This window comes from Bos taurus, chromosome 29 (assembly GCF_002263795.3).
Source record: "Bos taurus isolate L1 Dominette 01449 registration number 42190680 breed Hereford chromosome 29, ARS-UCD2.0, whole genome shotgun sequence".
NCBI classification, from domain to species: domain Eukaryota; kingdom Metazoa; phylum Chordata; class Mammalia; order Artiodactyla; family Bovidae; genus Bos; species Bos taurus.
Window position 1 is genome coordinate 47,482,489 of NC_037356.1, and position 25,738 is coordinate 47,508,226.

The 25,738-nt window shown below is 49.1% G+C and overlaps 1 protein-coding gene across 10 annotated transcripts in view; it reads left to right on the plus strand.

Moving 5' to 3' along the window:
- The window catches only part of PPFIA1 (PTPRF interacting protein alpha 1), a 76,919-nt gene extending 61,370 nt beyond the window's left edge, over positions 1-15,549 (plus strand). For 4 of the 10 annotated variants that reach the window (XM_059882746.1, XM_005227265.5, XM_024986957.2 and 1 more), the window contains 11 exons: positions 605-686; positions 878-1,078; positions 2,598-2,660; positions 3,153-3,179; positions 7,388-7,563; positions 7,653-7,750; positions 9,626-9,801; positions 10,466-10,534; positions 11,417-11,582; positions 13,362-13,428; positions 14,157-14,189. In XM_059882746.1, the coding sequence (XP_059738729.1) occupies positions 605-686; positions 878-1,078; positions 2,598-2,660; positions 3,153-3,179; positions 7,388-7,563; positions 7,653-7,750; positions 9,626-9,801; positions 10,466-10,534; positions 11,417-11,582; positions 13,362-13,420 (1,117 nt within the window). In that variant the 3' untranslated portion in view covers positions 13,421-13,428; positions 14,157-14,189. Of the gene's footprint in view, positions 1-604; positions 687-877; positions 1,079-2,597; positions 2,661-3,152; positions 3,180-7,387; positions 7,564-7,652; positions 7,751-9,625; positions 9,802-10,465; positions 10,535-11,416; positions 11,583-13,361; positions 13,429-14,156 lie in introns of all 10 variants that reach the window. The other 6 variants (XM_024986953.2, XM_024986952.2, XM_024986954.2 and 3 more) reach the window with 6 other exon arrangements.
- Positions 15,550-25,738: the final 10,189 nt, after the last annotated feature.

Consider the following 25,738-nt stretch of genomic DNA (forward strand, 5'->3'; position numbering starts at 1 on the left):
CTTCCTCACTTGCTGTGTTAGAGTGCCCCCATCCAGCCCCTTCCTCACTTGCTGTGTTAGAGTGCCCCCGTCCAGCCCTTCCTCGCTTGCTGTGTTAGAGTGCCCCCGTCCAGCCCTTCCTCACTTGCTGTGTTAGAGTGCCCTGTGCTGAAAGTCTGCGTTGCTCTTTGTGTGTCTCTTGGAAATGCTGTGTGTCCCTGAAGCTCTCTCAGAAACAGGCTCCTCTGCTCAGACTGTGGTGTGGTTGCCTCTTCTGCATATCGGCCCTTACTGTTGAGAGAGGGAAGAGTGGATGTGTTTCTCCTTGACTGCCCTGCCTTAGTCGTGCAGACTCCTGACTTCTTTCAGCTTGGCAATAACCCTTTCATCCTGGAAGGAAGTGGTTCTGTGGGGAATTGCGGGGAGTCCTTCAGCATCTGATGACTCAGGTGTCCTTTGCAATGTGTCCAAACTGCCATTAAGTTTAGAAGATTAAAGGAACGTGATGAAATACGTACTATTTCACTTTTGAAAAGTGTATAAAGAGAATTAATACTTAGGCTAACTTGTTTTATATCCGTGTGTAACGGTGATTCTTGAATTTTGAATGTCTCCTTACTTGCAGGCACGAGTTGCTCGAGGAAGCCCGGAGACAAGGCTTGCCTTTCGCACAGTGGGATGGGCCCACTGTTGTGGTCTGGCTGGAGGTGTGTGAGCGCCCCCTGCCCCCGCCCACACCCCGTCCTGGGCCGCGCATGTCCGTCCCTTTCTCCGCAGCCACACATCACCTCCTGCCCTGTGTCCCCAGCCCCTGCCTGCACCCCGTCCTGGGCCGCGTGTGTCCATCCCTCCCTCCACAGCCACACATAACCTCCCGCCCCGTGTCCCCTGCCCCCAGCTCTGGGTCGGGATGCCGGCCTGGTACGTGGCTGCTTGCCGAGCCAACGTGAAGAGCGGCGCCATCATGTCCGCCCTGTCGGACACGGAGATCCAGCGGGAGATCGGCATCAGCAACCCGCTGCACCGGCTGAAGCTGCGGCTGGCGATCCAGGAGATCATGTCGCTGACCAGCCCCTCCGCCCCGCCCACGTCCAGAACGGTACGCCCCTCGCCCCTCCTCCCTCCTGCGCGCCTCCGGGCTCTCTCTGCAGACGTCCCTGCTCCAGCGTAACATTCTAGCGTTCAAAACCATGACGGCTTTTCATTTGCGGCAGTCCTGTTGTTAAAAGATGGGTTATTGAATGCTTCAGATGGATTGTTTTTGTAACAGCTGGGCTGCAGTGGCTTTGTAATAGAGAAATTGAAGTTTTTGAAAACATAAAAAGGGGAATTTTTGAAAATGTGAAAATTGTAAAAAAGGAAGGTTTTGCAAATGTATTTTTAAAAAAGTAAATATAAATGTCAAGAAGGTGAAAGAGAAGAGCTGAGCCCACAGGCTGCCTTGTTTCCCCCTCATCTGACTTGTCCAGCCTGTCCATCCGGGAGCTGCAGACCCTGGGCTTTCAGGGTTTTAAGAGTCCATAGATCTGCCGGTTCACACCAAGTCACATCGTGCTGATGCACGTTTCCTCTACGTGGGAAAACCTTGAAAGTCCTGTAAGACAGTCCTCCTGGTTGGAAAACTTAAAACGAATCCGGTGGAAATGTGGATTGTTGCCAGGAGATCAGGGCCAGCCAGCTCCTCGTTTCTCGAGTGCAGACTCAGGACACAGCTCAGTCCCCACGCTCAGCGTGTCCACGCTGCAGAGGAGCCTTGGCGAGGAGACGCGGCCTCCCAGATGTGCCTGCCCTGAGCAGCAGGTGGAGCCTGACTCAGGCTCACGGTTATCTTCCATGAAAATCATGAAGGCTCTCTCGTCCGTCTGTCTTCCTTGTTTCTGAGTGTGAGCGTGATGGTGGTGAGCCCACCCCGCACAGATGCACACGTGCTCAGCGTATCTGCTCTGCTCTGCGTGCCCCAGAGGGTTCACCAGAGCCACCTTTTTAGAAAGGAAGGCGCTGAGGGTTCCCCGGAGGTTCTATAAAGTATCTCAGTAAAGGGAACTTCTTAGGAGTTGAGTTTAACGGGTGGTGCCCTCACCATGAGGAGCCTGACCCCCGTGGGACGGGATACAGCAGCCCCCCAGGAGCCCACCCAGGGGCTCGGCTGTCTCGGCCGGTGATGCCATGGGGTGCCATCACTGGGGCCCCCGCAGCTGCTTCTGACACAGAAAGATCCAGTCCCTGGCAGGTGCCTGCTCAGGGTCATCCCCCCAGAACCCAAAGCTGGCCACTGAGCCTTGTCTGGGTGAGGCCCTTTTAAACACGTTGCATGAGTAGCTCCTTGAGAATCCCTCGCTGCTCAGACGGGCACAGCGTACTCCACTCTCCCGCAGTCCCGCCTGGCTCAGGCGGTCAGCACGCAGGCAGAGTGCTGGGGCCCCTCTCCGTGTGGCTGGGGCACAATGTTGGGGGTCCTTCCAGGCTCCGGGCCCGGTGTGTTCTCTGGGGGCCGACGCGGGTGGTGGGGGGCCGGCCTCTGTCCCGCCCGCGCCTCCGCCCCAGCTCACGGGTCTGCCACCTCTCCTCCCTGTTACTGCTGCCGTTGCCTGGATGTGGCTGGCCACGGGCCCCCCTAGACCACAGGAAATGTCTGGCTAACGCACGAGGAGATGGAGACGCTCACGGCCACGCCACACACGGTCAGTCCCGGCCCCGCGCTCGTCTCCCTCCCCGCGCGGGCCCGCGTCAGGGTGGCGCCGTTCTCGGCCCTTTTGTGGAAAACAGAAAAGTCATTTCACGTTCAGTTGTTCTGGATGAGTGTCTCTCTTAGGCATCAGTTAAACGTATGAACGATCCGTACTCTGTCTTACGTTGTGTTTGTTTCAGGAACTTTAAGTTGGTAGACTTGCCCCCTGTAGAATAGACCCGATGCCTGTCTCCTTTCCGGGAGACCGCGGTTGAGCCCTGGGGCCTAGTGTTCTCTTTTGTGGGTGTGCTTGGCGTGGGGTGGGGGGTGTTGGGGAGGGGTGCTGCTCTTTGCATGAGACGTTGGGTGTGGCCTTTGCATGACTCCTGCCTGCTGCTCTGCCTCTGTGACCCTCGCCCTCCCCTGCAGAGAGAACGTGCTCATGTCCCCCGCTCACCAGTACTAACGGTTCTGTTCTTTTGCATCCCTAACCACGTAACATCAGGAGGATGAGGAGGGAAGCTGGGCTCAGGTTGGAGACTTTCTGTAATGTATTCTTCACTATATATACAGCAACAAAAAGAGTTGGAGGATGAGAATTTGTAATTTACTTTCTTGACGTTTTCAACATCTTGATTTAGTCAGAATACTGTTAATGGTTTGAAAGCATTAGCCAAAGCAAAGCACAGGATTAAAGAGTACGTCTCATGGACAATTTTGAACATTTCTGGTGGTTAATCTCGTGGACATAAATCACTTTGTTTGACACATGTTCTTTCCTGCAAAGCCTCACGGCTTCGGCCGCTACTCGGGTGATGTATTTCAGTCCCCAGTTGGGTAGGGTTAGTTACGAGATCAGTTGATGAGAAAATGGTCTTTTAATCAATTTCCGACACGAGAGTTGCCGTAGGGACTCTGCCTCTGTTGGTGTTCACCGTGCACTGTCCTGATCCCGTGTGTTCCAGAGTCCTTCCTGCTGATGGAATTCTCAGAAATTGAGCCCACTCCTGCCTAACGCACATGTTGAATTTTTAGGTCCCCGGTTGAACTCAAAAACAAAAACTTGGTCACAACTGTTTTGCCACCTTGCTTTGAGACAGTTTGATTAAAAACAGGGATTCTCCTACGCGTGATCCCGCCGACTTTGTTCGGTGACACGTGACGAGCAAAGTCTGCCGTGTGGGCGGGAGTATGCTGTGTATGGGCCCTGAAAGGCACCTGTGTAGCCAAAAAAGCGGAGGAATTCTGAATCAGTTTTCCTGACTACCCGTTGACAGTTGAAACACCCATTTCCTTCTATTTGGGCTTCTGAAGTAAAGTCAATTATATCACTTTTAACAGAAGAGGGAAGTAGATATAATGTGATTCTGTGAACCCCCCCACTCCTTGACTTAGGTATTCTGTGCCACTGCTCCAGATAAATATCCTCATTAATTATTTAACCCAGTCAGTAATGACCATCAGTGAATTTAAAAGAGCGCATTTCACAATTACTTAAATATCAGTATATTTTACACTAAGGGGCAGAACTTTGCCTGCATCGTGGGAGTTAAACAGACATACAAATTAAGCTGAGTGTTTGCTTTTTGCAATGGAAATACAAACAAGGATGAGCCATGCCAGCGACGCCAGGATTGGGAAGTTTTGGTCTTCAGCATAAGCAAGGACTGCATTCTGTGAGCTCGTCACGGGCAGAGGGTGCAGCATGCGTCGCCCCCGTGCTGGCACACAGGGGCCTGCTCCGGAGCCGAGGGGAGGTTTGAGGCGGCCTCGGGCTCTCGGGCAGAACACGTCTCCCAGGCGTCTGCACAGGGCTGTGCTACCCATGGGTGGTGCCCGATTGAACAGGATCCATGCCATCACCACTCTCACCTTGCTCAGAGTTCAGGAAGCTGATTTGTGTTTGTGACCATTTCAGTGATGGAGAAATAGGCCCTGCAGAGTCTCTTCTGCCCCAAATGTTCTCTGATCATTGGAGAGCCCTGCTGTGTGCTTTTTTTCCCCAGGCTGGGATGACAGCCCAGGAGATGTGGGTCTCCCTGGGACTGAGCCTGACCCTCCCAGAACTTATGTTATTGACCACTAAGGTGTGAATAGAATATATAATGAGTGAACAAAAACAAGGAGCTTCTGCTTCCATGGAATTCTCTACTTAGAAATGTCTTTGCATTTTCTATTTAAAAATACATCAACAGCGAGTAGGAAAATAATACCAGATATTCATGCTATAAATGTCAGGCTTATGAGAGCTGTAATTGAAAGAGTGAAAGCACATGATATTGTGATGATGTCTAAAAATGTTTCGTGTTTTATTTCCACTCATTATTTATAGAAATTTATTTTCTATTAGAAAGTTTTTTTTCCCTATTAGAACTTGAGTGTTCTTGTTGGAGTTTGAGTTATTCCTTCTAGCTTCGTTGGTGTAAATAGTACATTAGAGGCCATATTTTTGAGTCAGAACATGGTGGTAGTCAGGAGGTATTATTTCCAAGGATTCCATAATGTCCAGAATTCCTCAAACATGCCTTAGTCTTCTTGGACTGAAGGACAAGTGCCTTCTTTGGTGTGTGTGCATGTCACGTGTTTATTCTCACGGTGCAGATCTTGCACGTATTCCATTAGATCTACCCCTGAAGAGTTCATTGGTTTTGACAACATAATAATAAAGGGTAGTCTTCAAAATTTCAATTTCCGGTTTATTTCTAGTATTTAGAAATACAGTGAAGTTTTATATGTTGATCTCGAATCCTGCAACTTTGCTGAACTCACTCTCATGCTTGTAACTGTTTTGTCAACTCATTTTCCATGTTAATCATTGGGTCATCAGCAAATACAGTTGTGTTGCTTTTTCATGGAATAAACCCTGCTTGTCATGATACCTTGTATTTTTAATTGATTACTGGTTTCCTCACGTGCCATTAAGGAATTGTGCATCTGTGTCTGTGAGGGACATTGATATTCTTGTAATGTGTGTGTCTGGTTTTGGGTATCAAGAGAATTCTGGCCTCAGAAGGCATTAGGTGTTTTTCCCTTCACTATTTTGGAATAGTTAGTGTATAACTAGCATTTTCTTCATAAACACTTGTTCGGATTCACGAGTAAAGCCACTTAGGGTGGAGATTTTGTACGTGCGGATAGATGCGATTTCTAACGACAAAGTCGAGTTGTAATAGATTCAGGTCATCTGTTTCTCCCTGGTGGCTTTCACAGGTTGTGTCTTTCGAGACAGTAGGCTGTTTCATCTGAGCTGCCTGAGGCTGCTCCGCGGTGCTGTCAGTGCGTAGGAGCTGTGCCGACGCCCCTCTCTCATCCTTGGCATTGGTGGTTCCCGTCTTCTCTTTGTTTCTTGGTCACTCTGCTTAGTCAGTTTTATTGGTATTTATGAAGAACCTGATTTTAAGTTTTTTTGTTTCATTTTGTTTCTCTAGTTTCTGTTTCATTGATTTTTGCTCTTGCATTTTCTTCTTTCTGCTTGCTTTGGATTTCATTTGTTTTTTTTTTTTATAGGTGTTTTAAGATAGAGTCTTAGGTTATTGACTCACAATCTCTCTTCATTTGTGTATTTAATATTATCAGTTTTCCCTCCAGGTACTGATTTAGCTATGTCCTGTAGCTTTTTAGTATATTGTATATTCACTTTTATTCACTTCAAAATATTTCCCATTTCACTTGCAATTTCTTCTTTGACACATGAATTATTTAGAAATATGCTAATTTCCTGATGTTTGGGAGATTCCGGGATATCAGGGGTTTTTTAGTTTCTAATTTAATTCTGTTGAGATCAGAAAACATACTTTGTATGATTTTAGTCACTTTAACTATGCTGAGATTTGTCTGTCTTTTGAAGAGAGTTCCATATCCCCTTGAAAAGAACATTATCGTGCTGCTTTTGGAGGGAGAGTTCTATAAAATGTCAGTTAGGTCAGGTTGGCTGACAGTGCTGTTTAAGAGGGCTTCCCTGGTGGCTTGGATGGCAATGCCGGAGACCTGGGTTTGATCCCTGGGTCGGGAAGATCCCCTGGAGAAGGACATGGCAACCCACTCCAGTATTCTTGCCTGGAGAATTGTTTAAAGGCTTCTGTATCCTTCCTGACCTTGGTTGGTTGTCTGTTTTGGCTTACTGGTTCCATCGGTTACTGAGTGATTCAGAGGAAGATTGAGGTCCCTGGCTGTAGCTGTGGGTTTGTCTATTTCTTCTTTCAGTCCATTTAGTTATTGTTTTCCTTATCTCTTTTTTAAAACCTGTTTTTTAATTCACTTAACTGACTTTGAAATTAGCAGATGTTTTGCTAAAGAAATTTAGAAAACAAAATGTTGAAAATAAAATTAAAGCCAGCCAGAAATAACTTTTAGTGAGTAGAGTTAGGTTGGTCCTTCAAACTTGTTCATGAGTCGTGGCTATTCTTTGTTGGTATATTATTATTATATATAAAAGCTATTTCAGAAAATTAATGTGTAGTCAGTTACAGTTTTACCATGGTTTGGTATTTATTAACACAGATGAATCATAGACTTAATGGTATAATTTCTTTGTATAGAGTTTTGCCAGCAAATTTAAAAGGCAGCAAATAAAAGGTCAAATTATTTTAAAGTTATGAGCAATAATGTTGTCTTTAGCTTAGCCTTTGAGAATATGTAATTGGTTAAAAATCCATTTTAAAGATGATTTAAATGGCCCTTGTGACTGCTTCCATGGGGTTTTTTCCCCCTGAATTGACCGCCCTTAATTATTGAAAGCAGACGCTCGCGTACGGGGACATGAACCACGAGTGGATCGGCAACGAGTGGCTGCCCAGCCTGGGGCTCCCGCAGTACCGCAGCTACTTCATGGAGTGCCTTGTGGACGCTCGGATGCTGGATCACTTGACCAAGAAAGACCTTCGTGGGCAACTGAAAATGGTTGATAGTTTTCACAGGTCAGGCACGGCGAGTCGTTCTTACTAGTTGGCTGAGAGACGTTTGCCTGTGTCCGGGTCTAAATTTTTTCTTTTTCTCTTGGAAACAGAAACAGTTTCCAGTGTGGAATTATGTGCCTGCGAAGGTTGAATTATGACCGAAAAGAACTGGAAAGAAAAAGAGAAGAGAGCCAGAATGAACTGAAAGGCTAGTACAGTCCTGTTTCTTGCTTCCCAGTGTATAAGCAGCCCAGTGATTTCCTATTTGAAAGAAAAATTCGGGAAATGGCTTTCCGTGGAGGAAACACACCTTGCATCATTACGGAGGAGTGGGGGATGGAAGGGAGTGTGTTTGAGATCGTCCTCTGTGGCCAGAGAACTTGTGCTCTGTCCTTGGGCTCACATCGGTCTGCAGGTTGTGTGTCTCGAGGTGAGAGCATCTCCCCACAGCTCCAGAGATTTCCCTGTTGCTGTGCCGTGTGCCCTGTTCTACTCGCAAATGCTGCTGCACGCTGCAGGTAACTCCAGAGCCGAGAAGAGCAAGACCTGCTGTGCACGCCTTTAAGTGTGAAGAACACTGCTCTGGCTTCTTGTCAAAGCACTTGAGGCAGCGTGGTTCTGTGCCCAGGCTGGAGGGAGTGGCCTTGAAGCTGGATGGGAGCTTCTCAGCTGGGGAGGGAGGCGTTTCAGTTACTGGTGGGAGGGGCCTTGGGCTGCAGGGTTGCCCTGGGGGTTGCCTCTAAGAGCCTGAGGACAATGGAGCGATTTTAAATGAGGCCTTAGCTGTAGGACTCCCCTGGTGGTCCAGTGGGTTAGAATCCTCTGCCTGCTGATGCAGGGGACAGAGTTCAGTCCCTGGTCTGGGAGGCTGGGCTCCACAACAGGAGAAAGCACCGCTCTGCAAAGCCTGCCCGTGGTAACTGGAGAAGGTCCGCACGCAGCACCAAAGGCCCATCACAGCCCAAACACATAAAGTGAATTTTCAGAAAGGATATCAGCCGTTAGCTCAGTGTAAGACCTCCCAGAATGTTCAGAAAATAGATCACTGATAACAAGATCAGTGATTACAGATCACTAACAGTGACAAGACTTAACTGAACCTTCATAGGTTCCTTCATTTAATCCTTACTATAACCCTGTTTTCATTTCCAGTTTTTACTAAGAAGGAAAGTAAAGATAAAAATATGTTTGAAGAGATGGCCCCTGTGGAGGATTGTCTAGCTAGGACTGAGTTCGTTTGAATCACGAGAAAACCAGAAGCCAACATTTATAGTATCTGTCCCTTTACCCAGACAAAGGCATTGGAACTGAGAGCTGTGCATCTGTCTCGTTTGTTTTCTGAATCCATTTTAAACCTTTTTACACTTGACACAGGCTGCGCTGTCTTTGAAAGTCACTGGTGATCAGCTGGGTATATTTGTACAGAGCGGCTATTTTTAGCACTGTACTGAGAGAGTAAATTTTGTAACTTATTACTTGACTTAACTAAGATCTTCCCCCCACACACAAATCCCTCTAATGTGCTGGACAATGTCTTTACGTTTCTCTCTTTTTAAAATGAGACAACAAAAATGACTTAAAAAAAAAAGGCTTCAAGATTATAAATGAGAGGTTTATGGTGAATTGAGCAAGGTATCCAGATATGGTACTGCGTCCTTTTTGTGACGGGAAAAAAGTACATCAACAAACACTCAAAAATGAAAGAAAGAAAAGAAGCTGAGACTCAAGTCTGTGTGTGAAGCGTGTCCGTGCCCGGTGCACACGCGCTCGTGTGTGTCCTCTCCTTTCCGAGCCCTGGAGCCTCCGCCTCTGTCCCCTGGAAATGCACGCAGTCGCCTCCTCTCTCTCGGACTCGCCTGAGGGATGAGCTCTAGCAGGACAGTCTCCACCAGGATGGAGAGGGGCTGGGACACCCTTGTCCGAGCACAGCAGGTTGGCTGTCCGCTGAGCCGTGTGCCCCGGCCCCTGGGAGGTCCTGGCTTTTGTCGGGAGCTGAGGGTCAGCACGTAGGACTCCTTCGTTGCAGCTGCGTGAGGGGAGCACAGCTTTCTGAGGCTCCTTTCCAATCTGTCGTTCCCTGCAGACGTGCTGGTTTGGAGCAACGACCGAGTGATCCGCTGGATCCTCTCCATTGGCCTCAAAGAATACGCGAACAACCTCGTCGAGAGCGGTGTGCACGGCGCGCTGCTGGCCTTGGACGAGACGTTTGACTTCAACGCGCTGGCCCTCTTGTTACAGATCCCCACGCAGAACACACAGGTGCGACCAGCCGGGCTCGGGCCCAGCGAGCGGGCCATCTCCCGATGCAGATGCACAGCTGGGTCCCCGAACGGAGACCAAACCTGACCCCTCAGACAGCCCTTGTTGCTCACCAGGTCCCTCTCAGGATAGTCCACAGTCAGAGATGCTCCGTGCCTCTGTGTTCGTGCCTGTCCACTTGCCATTCTCTTGGAAGCATGAGAGTCTTTCATAAAATAAGGGGAACTTTGATTCAAGGCGGTGTGCCTAAGAGTGTCATGTACTCAGTTCTTACGTGGAAAGAGATGTCCTCTGTGTGCCAGATGAAGGTTTTATTCGTTTTCCTTCTGGGGGTAATTGCCCTGTGTGGTTCTTATTGACTCGTGGGCTCATTTGAGAATGAGGGGACTTTTTTGTTCTTCTCCAGAAAGCTGTGTGTCTTGTGTCAGTGCCGTGATCTCTCCACCAGCACCAGCCTGCAGGGCACACTTGGTGTGTAATTTCCAAGAGCCCACGGCTCCCTCTTCTCAACACCCCCTCCACAGACACCACGTTAAACCCCCGACTTCAAACAATATCACAGTTGAATTTTTTTCTTTAAGTCTTGGTTTAAAAAACAATTGTGATGTGCTGATATTCAAACGAGATTGTAGAAAGTTTTAGGGTGCTGTTTCTTTAATTTCAGGCTCGTGCTGTCTTGGAAAGAGAGTTTAACAACCTCTTGGTCATGGGAACCGACAGAAGGTTCGATGAAGTAAGTTTTCAGCTTAATGGTTTTTCAGGTTGCCTTAAGGTAAATTATTTTATTATACTTGTATGGGGCATGTAGTCACGGTATCTCTTCTAAATGTGGAGATAAATTAACTTTACAAGTTAAGCTTTGCTCTTAAAAATTTATTAACAAGTCATTAGAAAACTCGTGTCTTCAGTGGAGGGTGGGTTAGTTTTTATTTTGGGGTTGGTTTTTTTTTTTTTTTTTTTTGCTATTTAAGTTTTAGTACTCCTCAAAAATATTTTTTATATTAAAACATTGGTTTTCACTTAGGAATGGTGTCTGTGAGTTGTGTTTTGGGGAGCAACTGGATGGCCTTACCTATTCCAGGGCCTGTGTGCTAGGGGTCTGTTTCATTAAGTGTATTGGAAACACACAAAACATTAATTTCCCCTTACGCAGAACCCCCACACTATAGTTCTCTTCATTGGGCCTTAAGGGGACTTGAGTTTGACAAGGAGAATCAGACACCTGAAGAAGCATCCGTTGGTTCTGTCCCAGTGTGAGACAGAACTGGTTACAGCTTGAAGCTGTTTCCATAGCGAATGACAGCGTGTTGTATTATATAGCAAGAGGCGATCTCTCCAAGATGAGACGCGAAACCTGCTAACTGTCAGGAGGAACGTCCACCCGGGCGGCCAGGGCGGTCCAGTCAGGGTCCTGGCACACGTGTTGCCCCACCCTGTACCACGCTCCGCTGTTCCCATTTTGGGCAAATCGGTCACACACGGTCATCACAAACAGGGTCAGATACAAGTGGACAGAAGTGCAGTAGTAAACTCAGCCATTTTAAAGGGCTGGTAGCTTTTTGGTTTTGTCCTTTGTCTTAAAATCTGTCTTATTTTTGGCCCTGTAATTTCCCAGGATGATGATAAAAGCTTTAGGAGAGCACCTTCTTGGAGGAAAAAATTCAGGCCAAAGGATGTCCGTGGCTTAGCTGCCGGGTCCGCGGAGACGCTGCCTGCGAACTTCCGGGTCCCGTCCTCTCTGTCCTCGCCCTCCGTGCAGCCAAGGAAGGTGCAGCCGGACGGTAGGTGGCCGGTGGGGCGGCGGGCGCGGCCCAGGCCAGAACCTGGACGAGCTGGAAGGGCCTCCTGCCCAGGTTACGGGGCTCTTCAGTGCATGCCCGAGGGTCCGTGTTCGCCAGTGAATCCTAACATCTGTTTATAAACGTTTAACAGTCGTGCAGTTTTTTTCCCCCCAAGTTCTTGTCTGGTTGAATATTAGCATACTCTTCCAACTAATAAAACTGAGACTCGTGTGTGTTCTCAGAGCGTGAGATTGACACCCACGCTTGTAGAGATGCGCGTGTGGCCGACAGCGCTCAAGAGCTCCTCCATGAAACAGTGGGGTCGCTCTCAGGCCACACCAGTCAGCCCTCAGCACCTGTCCACGCCGGGCGGATGGCCGGGTCCCTCCTAAGTGACGGCGGCGGCCGCCCTCCCCCCGTCCCGTGAAGGCCGTGAAGACACCACCTTGCTGTTGTGCTTTCACACCCGGCTCTGGTTTTCCCTCTGAGGCTGGAGAACGCCGCTAGTTCAGGCCGGGTGCTCAGGGCCGCTGTGTCCCCACTTGATGGCCAGATAGACGGCCAGACAGCCTGGGCTGGGGTCAGGCTGTGCGGCTCAGGAGGTGCCTGTGCACGCCCCCCAGCGTCCCGTCTATGACAGGGGCGGCTCAGTGGCTCCTTCTCCCCACTGGCCGTGCGGGCCACACTGGGTTCCTAGAGGGAGTGTGCGCTCACCCGGTGGGAGCGGGCCTGGAGGGTCCCTATGGTGCCGTTTTTTCCTGTTAGTAGCCCTTCCCGTGAGTAAATTTATAAGCCTTGCTCTCACTTGCTCCTGTAGAACAAAGTACATTTAGGTAAAGCCTTTGCTATGCTGGACACTTTCGGTGAACGGGCTTACAGGGAAGCTGCATTGTCTCTTCGCCAGAACTCAGTAATAGGCTTAACCAGGGGTGGGGGAGACCCAGTGACTCTCTCCTTTTCTAAACAGTGTTTTTCTTCCAAGGAGCATGCAGCTCCTTTTTACAAATCTTAACTGTAGCGTAGCTTTCAGTCGATTGAAGAGTCTTAAGGGCTTGCTTTTTTATTTTCCGTTCTCCTCATTATAAATCTAGCATCTCCCTGTCAGATGGACATAGTGACGTTGACGTTAGGGTTTAGATAAAAACGATCCTAGAAAGGGTTGTTGGGATGTAATAAATGGGAGGTGACCTTTTACAAACCTCGTGAGACTGGCAGGGCGTAAACTGTGTGACTGGCTGCTTTCCCTGGCTTTTGCAGTGCAGCAGGTCTCTGGGGCTCTTAGACTCAGAAGGGTTCAGACCGGTGAGCTGCTCCATCAGCAGCCCCCAGTCTTCAGCCCTCTCTGGAGCCCGGGCCAGAGACTCATCAGATGTGCTCCTGCTGGGCCCAGGGGAAGACGCTGAATTGGGAGCAGCGGGTTTCTGCTAGGGGGTTATGGCGATTTCTTATTCAACTTGGAGCAGGGCTTGGGGCTGACCCAGCGTCAGTGGTGCCATTTCCAAGGGCGGCTGAGACTGAGTTTCCACTTTCTTAGATCAGCCCCGTCCTCCGCCCTCCCTGACGCCGCCTGGGGAGAGCAGCCCAGCCCCCAGGACAGCAGAGCGCGGGGCTCCAGGCTCGCTCTCCCCGGCTCATCCACCCTCTAGGAGTGTCCCCAGACCCTCAGTAGGAGTGGGTGCTGCTGCGGGTATGAGTGTGTGTGTCCTCGTGCCCCATGTGACGTTCCACAACTAACCGCACGCTGTGTTTGCACGCTTCCTCCCGTGCTCGTGGGACCAGGCAGCGTGGCGGGAACGCAGAGGCTGGATTCCGCCACAGTCAGGACTTACTCCTGCTGAGCTTCGGGGTGAGTACAGGGCGGCCTGGCCCGTGGGGGCGCAGAGGCCTCGCCCTGGCAGTGGAGGGTCTGCGGGTCTCTGGAGGTCGGGCCGGGAGAGCCCTCAGCGGCAGAGAACCTGACCATGGTGCCTGGCTGCTACCACAGTGGTCAGAGCACGGCCGAGGCTCCCACGGCGGCAGTGCTGCCGGCCACGCCTCGCGTGCAGGCTCTCGGAGGGAACCCAGAGCCTCAGGGTTCAAGAGGCTGCCCTGCCCTGGCCTCTCCCTCCGCAGGCCAGCATTTCACACGGAAGGGCACCAGCATCTGGGGCTCGGCTGCTGCTGAGGGGCCACCTCCCTTGCAGGTGCTGCTCTGGGTGGTCCTCTGGTGGGTCTGACCCGGGGGCCCAGCCCTGCTTGAGCCGCTCTAAGGGCAGGAGGCTGTGTGCGTCCTGTTCACGTCTCAGCTAGAAAACTCAATTGGGGTTTAGTTTTTTTTAGCAGCAGCTTTTAGCTCTATGTCAGAATAAAGGCCGCCACAGAGTTCTCTCCTGATCTGCTTGGTCCTCCATGTTTCTCTGAGTTCTCAAGCCACTGAAGCCCAGAATGGGGTGGGGGTCGGGGCTCAGGCACCGGCTGCCCAGGCCTGACTCGTCCTTGTGTCTGTTTCCAGAATGGGGTGGGGGGCCTGGAGGGGCAGGGGCTCGGGCACCCGCCGCCGTCCCAGGCCTGACTCGTCTGTGTGTTCATTTCCAGTGTTCCCGCACTACTTCTACAGGTGATCACGCAGCGTCCAGGACTCGACAGAGACAACATTTGAACTCGATGCAATCTTTACTCTGTTCATACTTGTTATATGGACCCGAAGATATTTTATTACAGAGTTTTTAATTAGTGAAAAAATTCATGAATACCATAGAGAAAATATTTTAGAATTTAATGTTTCTTATATTTATGTAAACTTATGACTTCATTTATATAGTTACTTACTTTTTCTTGTATATCCAGGCTATAAATATCCTTTCAGATCAATTCATGTCCTGATGCCTGATTTCAGTCTTTGAAATGAATGTACTGTAATGCTTGTCTGTATAGACCCTGTGAACAAATATAGGGCTTTTGTAAATGATGCGTTTATTGTAATTATTCTTGTTTAATTTTTAAATGATAAACCATGAGAGAAGGGTTTTTACTGCGATTGTAAAATCATGACACGGTGTGCATTATCCTTCCAGAATGTAACCAAGCTCTCCAACAATCACTCTGAAATGAGCGAACTTAATTTCAACCAATTGTTGTTGTATTTTAACGACTGACCTAAACTGTACTTTTTCTAGCAAGAAATGCTTTTTCTCTGCAGCGTGAAGAGATTTTAAAGTACTGGGTGTTAAATGTGAGCTTCTAATCAAATTTGGGCTGAAAGGATGACTAGAAGAGGACTGTGAAAACCTCTTGGGTAACCCAGTCTCCGTGGACCCGGATCCCTCCTCTCCGGTGACTGGCAGAAGCCACGAGCTGGGGAAGAGAGACTGGCGGGGGTGGGGGTGGGGGGCCTGGGCACGCACAGCCCGCTGTGCCCGCCCTCCCTGCCCTCCTCCTGGGAGGCAGGGTCAAGGGCGCCTACTCTTCAAGGACCAATCGTGATGCCCTGCACCCACTGCAGACCTGGTGTGCTGGACAGGAGGGCGCCACACCCCCGACAGACAGCGTGGTGCAGCTCTGACAAAGGCCTTATTTTTATGTAAATCATCTTTTTACATCTGTTTGTAAACATGTTTAAAGAATGGACCTAGGCGTACATTTTTAGATTTTGATGACATAGCCATTTTGGATTGTATAAGTAGCAAATGTAACTTTTACTTTTTCAGCGGCACATTAAAAAAGCCAGCAAGAGAGGCGTTCAGATCATGGTGCGTTACTTATTGTGCAGCTGAGATCTCGGTAGAGAGACGGCAGGTCTCTTTCCATGTGGGTCCGCCTTTAATCACTTGTATAATTCGTTGTTACTGTTCTGTTTTTCTATTAATCTTTTGTGAACTTCCTGAATATGTAACAAAGTATGTACAGTCTACTTTTGAACTATTTTTATCACAGTATTATTTATTGCTTTCTTTCAATAAAGTACTGAAGCAAAATTTCCCACTGCCAATCAGGAGTGCTGAGGGTAAGCTGTATTCTCACTGAGAACAGACCAGAGCTGGTAATGGGAGCCCGTGTCATCACACGGGCATTCTGTTAAGAGAAATGGATGGAGAGAATGGAAAGGCCAGAAGATGGAAGCATGGGTGTCCCCAGAGGACGACCGACCGGGTGTTGATACCCCTGGCTCCGGAGACAAGAGGCTCCATCACTTCAGCATCTGCAGGGACAGGGCCCCTCTGCTGCTGAGGCGTGGGCAGTGGGCTGAGGGTGGGGACAGAGTGCAGGTGTGAAGGCTCAGCGTGGGTCCCAGGGCGGGGTGGCCGAGTGATGCACTAGGGAGCGCCGTGTGCACGCTTGTGTGTGGGAGCTTTTTATGTTAGTCAGCAGTTTTATTATTCGTATATCCATAGAAACAAGAATGTAGCAAGGGGAGGTGGGAGGGAGATTCAAGAGGGAGGGCACACATGTACACCTATGGCTAATTTATGTCGATGTATGGCAGAAATCAAACCAATATTGTAAAGCAATTATCCTTCAGTTAAAAAGAACATAGCAAGGTGGTCAGGAAAGTATGAAAAAAAGATTTCTCATAGAGATTATAATCTCCCACCATCATCAGATCTTCCCCCCAGCATCAGGCCCTCCCCCAGTATCAGACCCTCCCCCTGGCATCAGACCCCCCCAGCATCAGACCCTACCCCCAGCATCAGACACTTCCCCCCCCCACCCCTGGCATCAGACCCTCCCCCAGCATCAGATCCCCCCCTGCATCAGACCCTCCTCCCAGCATCAGACCCTCCTCCCAGCATCAGACACTCCCCCCAGCATCAGGCCCTCCCCCCGGCGTCAGGCCCTCCCCCTGCGTTAGGCCCTCCCCCCAGCATCAGGCCCTCCCCAGCATCAGGCCCCCCGACGCAGCACGAGCTGTGGCAGCCCCAATTGTCTGACGCTCCTGAGTGCACTCACGCAGCCCCAGAGCAGCAGGAACAGTAGTTCTTGGAGGAGATGCATTTTTAGGAATCACCTGCCGAGCAGCAGCAGCTGGGGTCTGTTTCAGGCCAAGGAGAGGCACCTGTGCCAGAGGCAGTGGTGGGCATAGGCATGTTCCCTGCTCTGCTTCCTCCCCATGGGGGCTTTGCTCTCCTGCTCTTCACACGTGGTCACTCGAGGGCCCCAGCGCTGTGTCCTTCCAGATTCACAGTCTCCTTGATACCTCAAGCCAAGTCCTGAGTTGTGTCCCAGTCCGACGTGGCAGAGGGCTGGGAACACCGAAGCTCAAGGGCTGAAAGGATCCCAGGGGGACAGCCGGGCCCCAGCGGGAGGCAGGGCAGGGGATGAGGGTGGCTGCCCACAGAGGGCCCCGCAGCAGCACTGGGAGGAGAGCAGTGATGCCTTGGCTCACCTGGGACGTTGCCCAGCCTCAGCACTCGGGAAGGTTACTGCCAGCAGCTCTGAGGACGCAGGAAGCCCAGTGAGTGACACCACCCAACTCGGGCCATGTGCGTGGGCACTGCTGACCATGGTCTCGGTTTTCATTCTGGTTCTAACTGTCCCTCCAAGGGCTGACGGGCTCCCCTTCCAAGTGGCACAGGTGCTTTACGCGGATGAATGCATCCCTGCTTGTTTCTGTCGGCCCTGTTGTCGGTTCATCCGTGTGTTTCCCTCTTTACAAGCTGTGCTTGCTGATCTTCCAGTTTAATTTAGGAGCAGCCCTTATTTTCTGCATTTCCTAGTTCTCAGGGTTCACAGGGGCTTTCCAGGTGGTGCTAGAGGTAAAGATCCTGCCTGCCCATGCAGGAGATAACGAGACCCATGGGTTCGATCCTTGGGTCGAGAAGACGCCCTGGGGGAGGGCATGGCAACCCACTCCAGTATTCTTGCCTGGAGAATCCCATGGACAGAGGATCTAGTGGGCTACAGTCCCGGGTCGCAGAGTCCGACACGATTGAAGCAAGTTAGCGCACACACACATTTCGGTTCCGTCGCTCAGTCGTGTCCAACTCTGCCACCCCATGGACTGCAGCATTCCAGGCTTTCCTGCCCTTCACTATCTCCTGGAGTGTGCTCAGACTCATGTCCTTTGAATCAGTGGCGCCATAGAACCATCTCATCCTGTTGCCCCCTTTTCCACCTGCCCTCAGTCTTGCCCAGCATCAGGGTCTTTTCCAATGAGTCAGGTCTTATCAGGTGGCCAAAGTATTGGAGCTTCAGCTTCAGCATCAGTCCTTCCAATGAATATTCAGGGTTGATCTCCTTCAGGATTGACTGGTTTGCTCTCCTTGCAGTTCAAGGGACTCTCGAGTCTTCTCCACACCACAGTTCGAAAGCATCAGTTCTTGAGCGCTCAGCCTTTGTCGTGGTCCAGCTCTTACATCCGTACGTGACCACTGGAAAAACCATAGCTTTGACTAGACGGACCTTTGTCAGCAAAGTGATGTCTCTGCTTTTTAATATGCTGTCTATGATTGTCATAATTTTTCTTCCAAGGAGCAAGCATCTTTTAATTTCATTGCTGCAGTCACCATCTGCAGTGATTTTGGAGCCCAGGAAAATAAAGTCTGTCACTGTTTGCATGGTTTCCTCATCTATTTGCCATGAAGTGATGGGACCAGATGCCATGATCTTAAGTTTTTTGAATGTTGAGTTTAAAGCCAGATTTTCCACTCTCCTCTTTCACCTTCATCAAGAGGCTCTTCCTCTTCACTTTTTGCCATAAGGATGGTGTCATCTGCGTATCTGAGGTTATTGATATTTCTCCCGGCAATCTTGATTCCAGCTTGAGCTTCATCCAGCCTAGCATTTCGCATGATGTACTCTGCATATAAGTTAAACAAGCAGGGTGACAATATACAACCTGTCGCACTCCTCTCCCAATTTGAACCAGTCTGTTTTTCCATGTCCGGTTCTAACTGTTGCTTCTTGACCCACATATAAGAAGTTTCTCAGGAGGCAGGTAAGATGGTCTGGTATTCCCATCTCTTTAAGAATTTAGAGAATTTAAATTTCATGCAGGGTTAACAAGTGTGAAATTTAAGACCGTGGAGTGTCCTTCTCATCTTACATTTCCCTTTTTGCCTGACCAAAGCCAAGAAGGCCTCGCGTATCTGAAAGCTTCTGGAAACACTCATCCATGATTCATGAGCTGTAGGTGTTTTATTACAACTCGATTCACTGATTCCACTTATGCCTTAAAAATATGTCAGTTGAGCAATTCTGAAAGAAAGCAATAAGGAGATGTGACTGCAGATTTGCATTTCTAAGAACGCTCGTTAGCCTCGTATCTTAGGTCTGCTCCACTCATCGCCCAGGACTGCCCCACCACGGAGATGGGAGGGGACTCACACTGCGGTCCAGGTGCAGTCCCGTTAAAAAACTTCCTACCATTGAAAACCGTTAGGCTACTGTATCCTCATAAGTGCTGCCTGTAAGTTTCTCTAAATTTCACATCATGCATTTTTGAGGTCTGTTGTTTCTTTAGTTGCTAAGTTGTGTCTGACTCTTTGCGACCCCATGGACTGTAGCCTGCCAGGCTCCCCTGTCCTTCTCCAGACAAGAATACTGGAGTGGGTTGCCATTTCCTTCTCCAGTGAACCTTCCTGACACCGGGATGGAACTTGATTCTCATGCGTTGGCAGGCAGATTCTTTACTGCTGAGCCACCAGGGAAGCCCATATTTGAGGTCACTGTGGTTTTGGTTTTTGATCTTTGCCTTTTGCTAACTAAGTCCTCACTTCCCCCACGATGGGTTTTCAGGGTAGCAAGAAGGGTCCGCCTTGCCTGTAATCTTGGCAGGCAGGTAGGCGGGGGTCCACAGCTACTGTCTAGCCACCCACGCGCCCTTCAGTACATTTCTGAATGTCTCAAACCCTTTTGTCTCTTACGCGTCCTTGGCTTCATCCCTTGGTGAGAATGAGTAGCCGGTGACTTTGCTGTTTCGTGTCCTGGCCTCGGCGGGGCACCTTTTCAAGACCTGTGGTCCAGGCCAGCACTGTGTGCAGCCTGATATGCAGTGCACACACAGTGGGAAGGAAGCAGGGCCCGGTCCTGGCGGAGGTTTGAGGGGAGACTCTGTTCTCTCTTCTTCCAGCGTTTCCTCTCCTCTGATCTGTCTTCACGTGGCCTCTCCCCCGCATGTCTTATCTTCTGTCTCTTATAAGAAGACTTGTCATTGGCCCACCCGGGTAATCCCAGACCATCTCTTTTCAAGAGCCTTCTCTTCATTCCGTCTACAAAGACCACTTATCCAAATTAATGCACATCCACAGGTTCCAGAGATTTGCACCTCGAAGTGTCTTTGTGGGGTCACGACCATGTGAAATTCTGGAGGGAACCCTGCCCTAGAGATCCTGGGATGGGTAGGACTGGCCCCTCCCAGGGACTCATCCCGTGAAGGGCGCTGTGAGAGCTTGGGCCGGGCTGGGACTCAAGGGGAAGGAGGACGACGTGATGGGTGTGGCGGAGACCAGCCAGGAAGAACCCGGAAAATACTCTAAATAAAGAAACTGACTCTTTGCATGCCGACAGGTTTGACTGGTAGGAGAGCTAATCTTTCAACTTGAGTGTGCAGAGCAACGCAAGCTGCAAAGGGAGACGGTGAGGGGGGTGGTGATCTGCCCTTTGATGGAGTGATTTGGGGACACCCCTGGTGGTCCAGGGATTCAGACTCTTGTGCTTTCACTTCTGAAGCTGGGGTTCAACCCCCTGGTCCGGGAGCTAAAGTTCCACCGCCTGTGTGGTGCAGCCAAAAACGTTACAAAACAAAGCAGATACAAAATAGAATAAAATGATTTCCACAAAGTGTGGCACAGACAAAAGTTTTTTTAATGAAATAAAATGTTATTTTAAAATGAAAACAGTGTAACTGAGGAATTATAGTATTATACAACCTACTCTTGCCTGGAGAATCCCATGGACAGAGGAGCTTGGTGGGCTACAGTCCATGGGGTCGAGAAGAGTTGGACACGACTGAGCGACTTCACTTTCACTTTTCACTTTTATGCACTGGAGAAGGAAATGGCAACCCACTCCAGTGTTCTTGCCTGGAGAATCCCAGGGACAGGGGGAGCCTGATGGGCTGCCATCTATGCGGTCGCACAGAGTCGGACACGACTGAATCGACTTAGCAGCAGGGCCTAAGAGATCTTAGTCTTCAATTCTCCAACACCTTATCTTCTTGTTAATGTTTTATTTAATCAAAGTAAGAGCATGTACGTCACTTAACGTAAAACACCAATGACCCCACTCTCTTACTTCTGCTTCTCTGGTCCGTGTACAACTGGGTTAACTTTTTCCTCTGCTTGCTTCCTTACCCCTAAATAATTTGTGCTTAACGTAGCCTCTTTTTTTTTTTTTTTTTTTTTTTAGTTCTACCAGTTTATTGCTACCAACCCATAACCCTCCACCCTAATGCACACATCTCAGTCATGTAACCCCATGGACTGCAGCCAGCCAGGCTCCTCTGTCCATGGACTTTTCCAGGCAAGAATACTGGAGTGGGTTGCCATTTCCTTCTCCATTAACGTAGCCTCTTGATTCACAATTTTCAAATTCACAATTTTCCTTTTTTATTTTTCAAAAAATATTTGGGGCTGCCCCGGTGGTCCAGTGGGTGAGAATCTGCCTGCCAATGCAGGGGACACGGGTTCAATCCCTGGCCCAGGGAGATCCCACATGCCGACAGACAGCTAAGCCCATGAGCTGCAACTGTTGAGCCCGAGCTCGAGAGGCTGGGAGTCGCGACTACTGAGCTCATGTGCCGAAACTACTGAAGCCCGTGCTCCCTAAAGCCTATGCTTCGCACCAGGGGAAGCCAGTGCAACAAGAAACCTGTGCTCTGCAACTAGAGAAGCCTATGAGCAGAAACAAAGACCTAGCATAGCCAAAATAAGCAAAATTACTTTTAAAGTTTTATTTGTCTCATTATTTATTTGACTGCGCCAGGTCTTAATTACAGCATGTGGGACCCAGTTCTCTAACCAGGGCTCCTGCATTAGAATCGTGGAGACTTACCCACCAGACTCCTAGTGAAGTCCCTATACCAATTTAAACTTTGCCTATTGCCATCTGTTTATGGTAGAAGGAAACTGCAGCATTCCTATGCCCACCCCCCAACCTACCAACACAGTTAAGTCAAAGTTGTTGATCAAATCCATGTTCACTGTTTCCATGAATAAGGCTGTAAACTTTATTTATTGCCAAGTCAAGTGGATTACCGTGATTACAACAAAAGAAAGGCGTGTAGTAAGACTGGGAGGGACTGGGGGCAGGAGGGGAAGGGGACGACAGAGGATGAGATGGCTGGATGGCATCACTGACTCGATGGACGTGAGTCTGAGTGAACTCTGGGAGTTGGTGATGGGCAGGGAGGCCTGGCGTGCTGCGATTCATGGGGTCGCAAAGAGTCGGACACGACTGAGCGACTGAACTGAACTGAGGACTGTATGCCGAGGTATTTACAGATGAAACAATACAGTGCCTGACGTTTGCTTTAAAATAATCCTGAGGCAGGGTTAGGTCAGGATACGGATCAAACAAAACTGACTGTGTGGGTGGATGATTGTTAAAGATGGGTGATGGATTCATGAGGGTTCATTACATTACTCCATTTTTTGCATTTGTGTGAAATGTTTTATAATAGCAAGAATTTTAAATTTTTGGGACGCTCTCCGGGTGATGAACCGTCTCAGTCTGGACTAGATGTCTGGAAATTGCTTTTGGCCCTCACTTTAGAGTGTAATTTAGCCCAGTTTTAAACGTTTATCTGCAACCCACAGTGGAAAACATTTTATACCACAGCTCAGCATGCACACACACATTTCATCAGTCCTACTGGGACCGTTTATTTCACATTTTTTACCCGTGAAGTCAGGTCGTGTCTTACAAACAATGAGTCATCTTAGTATGTGGGACTTCCCTGATGGTCCAGTGTTCAAGAGTCCATGCTTCCAACACAGGGGACACAGGTTCTATCCTTGGTTGGGGAACTAAGACCCCACATGTCTTATCTGTTGCTCAGTGGCGAAGTCGTATCTGACTCTTTGTGACCCCATGGATTGCAGTGTGCCAGGCTCCTCTGTCCTTCACTATCTCCTGGAGTTTGCTCCAATTCATTTCCACTGAGTCATGCTATCCAACCATCTCATTCTCTGCCACTCCCTTCTCCTTTGGCCATCAATCTTTCCCAGCAACAGGGTCTTTTCCAGTGAATCGGTTCTTTGCATCAGGTGGCCAATGTATTGGAGCTTCAGCTTCAACCTCAGTCCTTTCGATGAATCAGTTCAGCTGCTCAGTCGTGTCCGACTCTTTGTGACCCCATGGACTGCAGCATGCCAGTGAATATTCAGGGTTGATTTCCTTTTGGGTTGACTGGTTTGCTCTCCTTGCAGTCCAACGGTCTCCCAAGAGTTCTCTAGCACCGCAATTTGAAAGCAACAATTCTTTGGTTCATCTTGGGGCTTGGCCAAAAAAAAATAAATTAATTAAAAAAATAAACAAATAAAGGAAAGAAACACAGTGTGTGACAGAAGGCCAGCTAGGCTGCAGATTCTACCTCCTCTCATGGAAAGGTGGAGTCTTAATCCTTCGTCCACCCCCGACCCCTTAAGCCTGGTTGACCAAAACAACGTAGCAGGTGGGATGTTCACGGACCTCTGGGTCAAGGTCAGCAGAAGCCTTGCAGAAACCAGCCACGAAGTAAGAAGTGCAACTACCCAGGACTGCTGGGATGTAAGGAAGCCCCAGCTAGCCGCATGGAGCGCAGTGGAGAGTGAGAGTCCCGGAAGCTCCTGCCAGCCTATTGGGAGCAAAGAAGCCAAGCTGGACATTCCTGTTCCTGAAGACATGACGGGGAGAAGAAATGAGGGGCTCACCCAGCAGTCAGAGCCAAGGCCTCTGACACGCGGCCCCAGTCAGTTCGTCCAGCGACAGCCAACTGTCCCAGCTGAGGCTTCAGTGGGTCAAGAGCCATCCCCTGTTGCTGCTGTGTGCGCTCAGTCACTCAGTCATGTCCGACTCTTTGCGACCCCATGGACTGGAGCCCGCCAGGCTCCTCTGTCCATGGGATTCCCCAGGCAAGAATCCTGGAGTAGGATGCCATGACCTCCTCCAGGAGATCTTCCTGACCCAGGGATCGAACCTGCCTGTCTTGCATCTCCTGCATTGGCAGGCAGATTCTTTACCACTGAGCCACAAGTCTCCCCTGCCCTTTCCAAATTCCCAAACCGTAAAGTTTCAGCATAAAATGGTGGTTGTTTTCCACTATGAACTTTTGGAATGCCTTATTACACAGCAATAGATAATTGGAACTAGTATGTATCAAATGAACTCATATTTTCTATTTTGCCGTCTTATATACATTTTTATGCTGTTTTCCTCCCCCAGAAAATTGATTTCACAATTCCCTAAAAGATCACCATCTGCTATCATATCTGTTGCTTTGTAAAAATCCACCCCAAAAGAGCAATAAAAAAAGTGATCTCTTGTTTCTCTTGATTTGGGGGACTGGCAATCTGGGTGGTTCTCCTGCCCATCTTCCCTGGAACCACTCATGTGATGGCAGTCACCTGACAGCTCTTCTGGGGCTGGAAGGTCCAAGACAGCCTCAGTCAAGGACCTGAGAGCGGGCACTGCTTTTGGCTGGGAGGCCTGGATTCTCATCCTGTGGCATCTCTTTCACTCCAGAAGGCTATATTGGACTTCTTCACAACAACGTTGTCTCGGGTTCCAAGGTTCCAAGACCAGCAGTAGCAAGGCACCGCGAGGGCTGGATCCTTAATGCTGTATTTAGACTCCATACAAGGGGACTTCCCTGGCGGTCCAGTGGTTAAGACTACACAGGTCCACTGCTGGGGTCATGAATCTGATCCCTGTTTGGGGAATCTGATCCCTGTTTGGGGAATTTGATCCCTGTTTGGGGAATCTGATCCCTGTTTGGGGAATTTGATCCCTGTTTGGGGAATCTGATCCCTGTTTGGGGAATTTGATCCCTGTTTGGGGAATCTGATCCCTGTTTGGGGAATTTGATCCCTGTTTGGGGAATCTGATCCCTGTTTGGGGAATTTGATCCCTGTTTGGGGAATCTGATCCCTGTTTGGGGAACCTGATCCCTGTTTGGGGAATCTGATCCCTGTTTGGGGAACCTGATCCCTGTTTGGGGAAGAGCACTGCATCTTCAACTTGACTGTTGTTTAGTCGCTCAGTTGTATCTGACTCTTTGTGACCCCGTGGACTGCAGCACGCCAGGCTTCCCTGTCCTTCACCAACACCTGGAATTTCCTCAAACTCATGTCCATTGAGTTCATGATGCCACCCAACAATCTCGCCATCTGTCATCCCCTTCTCTTCCTGCCTTCAGTCTTTCCCAGCATCAGGGTTTTTTCCAATGAGTCAGGTCTTCGCATCAGGTGGCCAAAGTATTGGAGCATCAGCTTCAGCAACAGTCCTTTCAATGTATATTCAGGGTTGATTTCCTTTAGCATTGATTGGTTTGATCTCCTTGCAGTTTAAAGGACTCTCAAGAGTCTTCTCCAGCACCACAATTCAAAAGCATCAGTTCTTCAGTGCTCAGTCATTTTTATGGTCAAATTCTCAAATCTGTACCTAACTACTAGAAAAACTATAGCTTTGACTAGATGGACCTTTTCAGCAAAGTGATGTATCTGCTTTTTAATACGCTGTCTAGGTTTGTCACAGCTTTCCTTCTAAGGAACAATTGTCTTTTAATTTCATGGCTGTAGTCACTGTCTGCAGTTATTTTGGAGCCCATGGAAATCTGCCAGTGTTTCCACTTTTTCCTCTTCTATTTGCCATGAAGTGATGGGATCTTAGCTTTTTTTTTTTTTGGATCATAGCTTTTTGGATTTTGAGTTTTAAGTCAGCTTTTTCACTTTCCTCATCCACTCTCATCAAGAGGCTCTTTAGTTCTTCTTTGCTTTCTGCCATTAGAGTGGTATCATCTACATTTCTGAGGTTGTTGATATTTCTCCCTGCAATCTTGATTCCAGCTTGTGATTCATTTAGCCCAGCATTTCGCATGAGGTACTCTGCATAGAAGTTAAATAAGCAGGGTGACTACGTACAGCTTTGTCATACTCCTTTCCCAATTTTGAACCAGTCAGTTGTTCCATGTCCAGTTCTAATAACCTCCTTAGGGTTGGTGAATTTGCCAGACAGCTCAGAGAACTCGGGGAAACATGTTA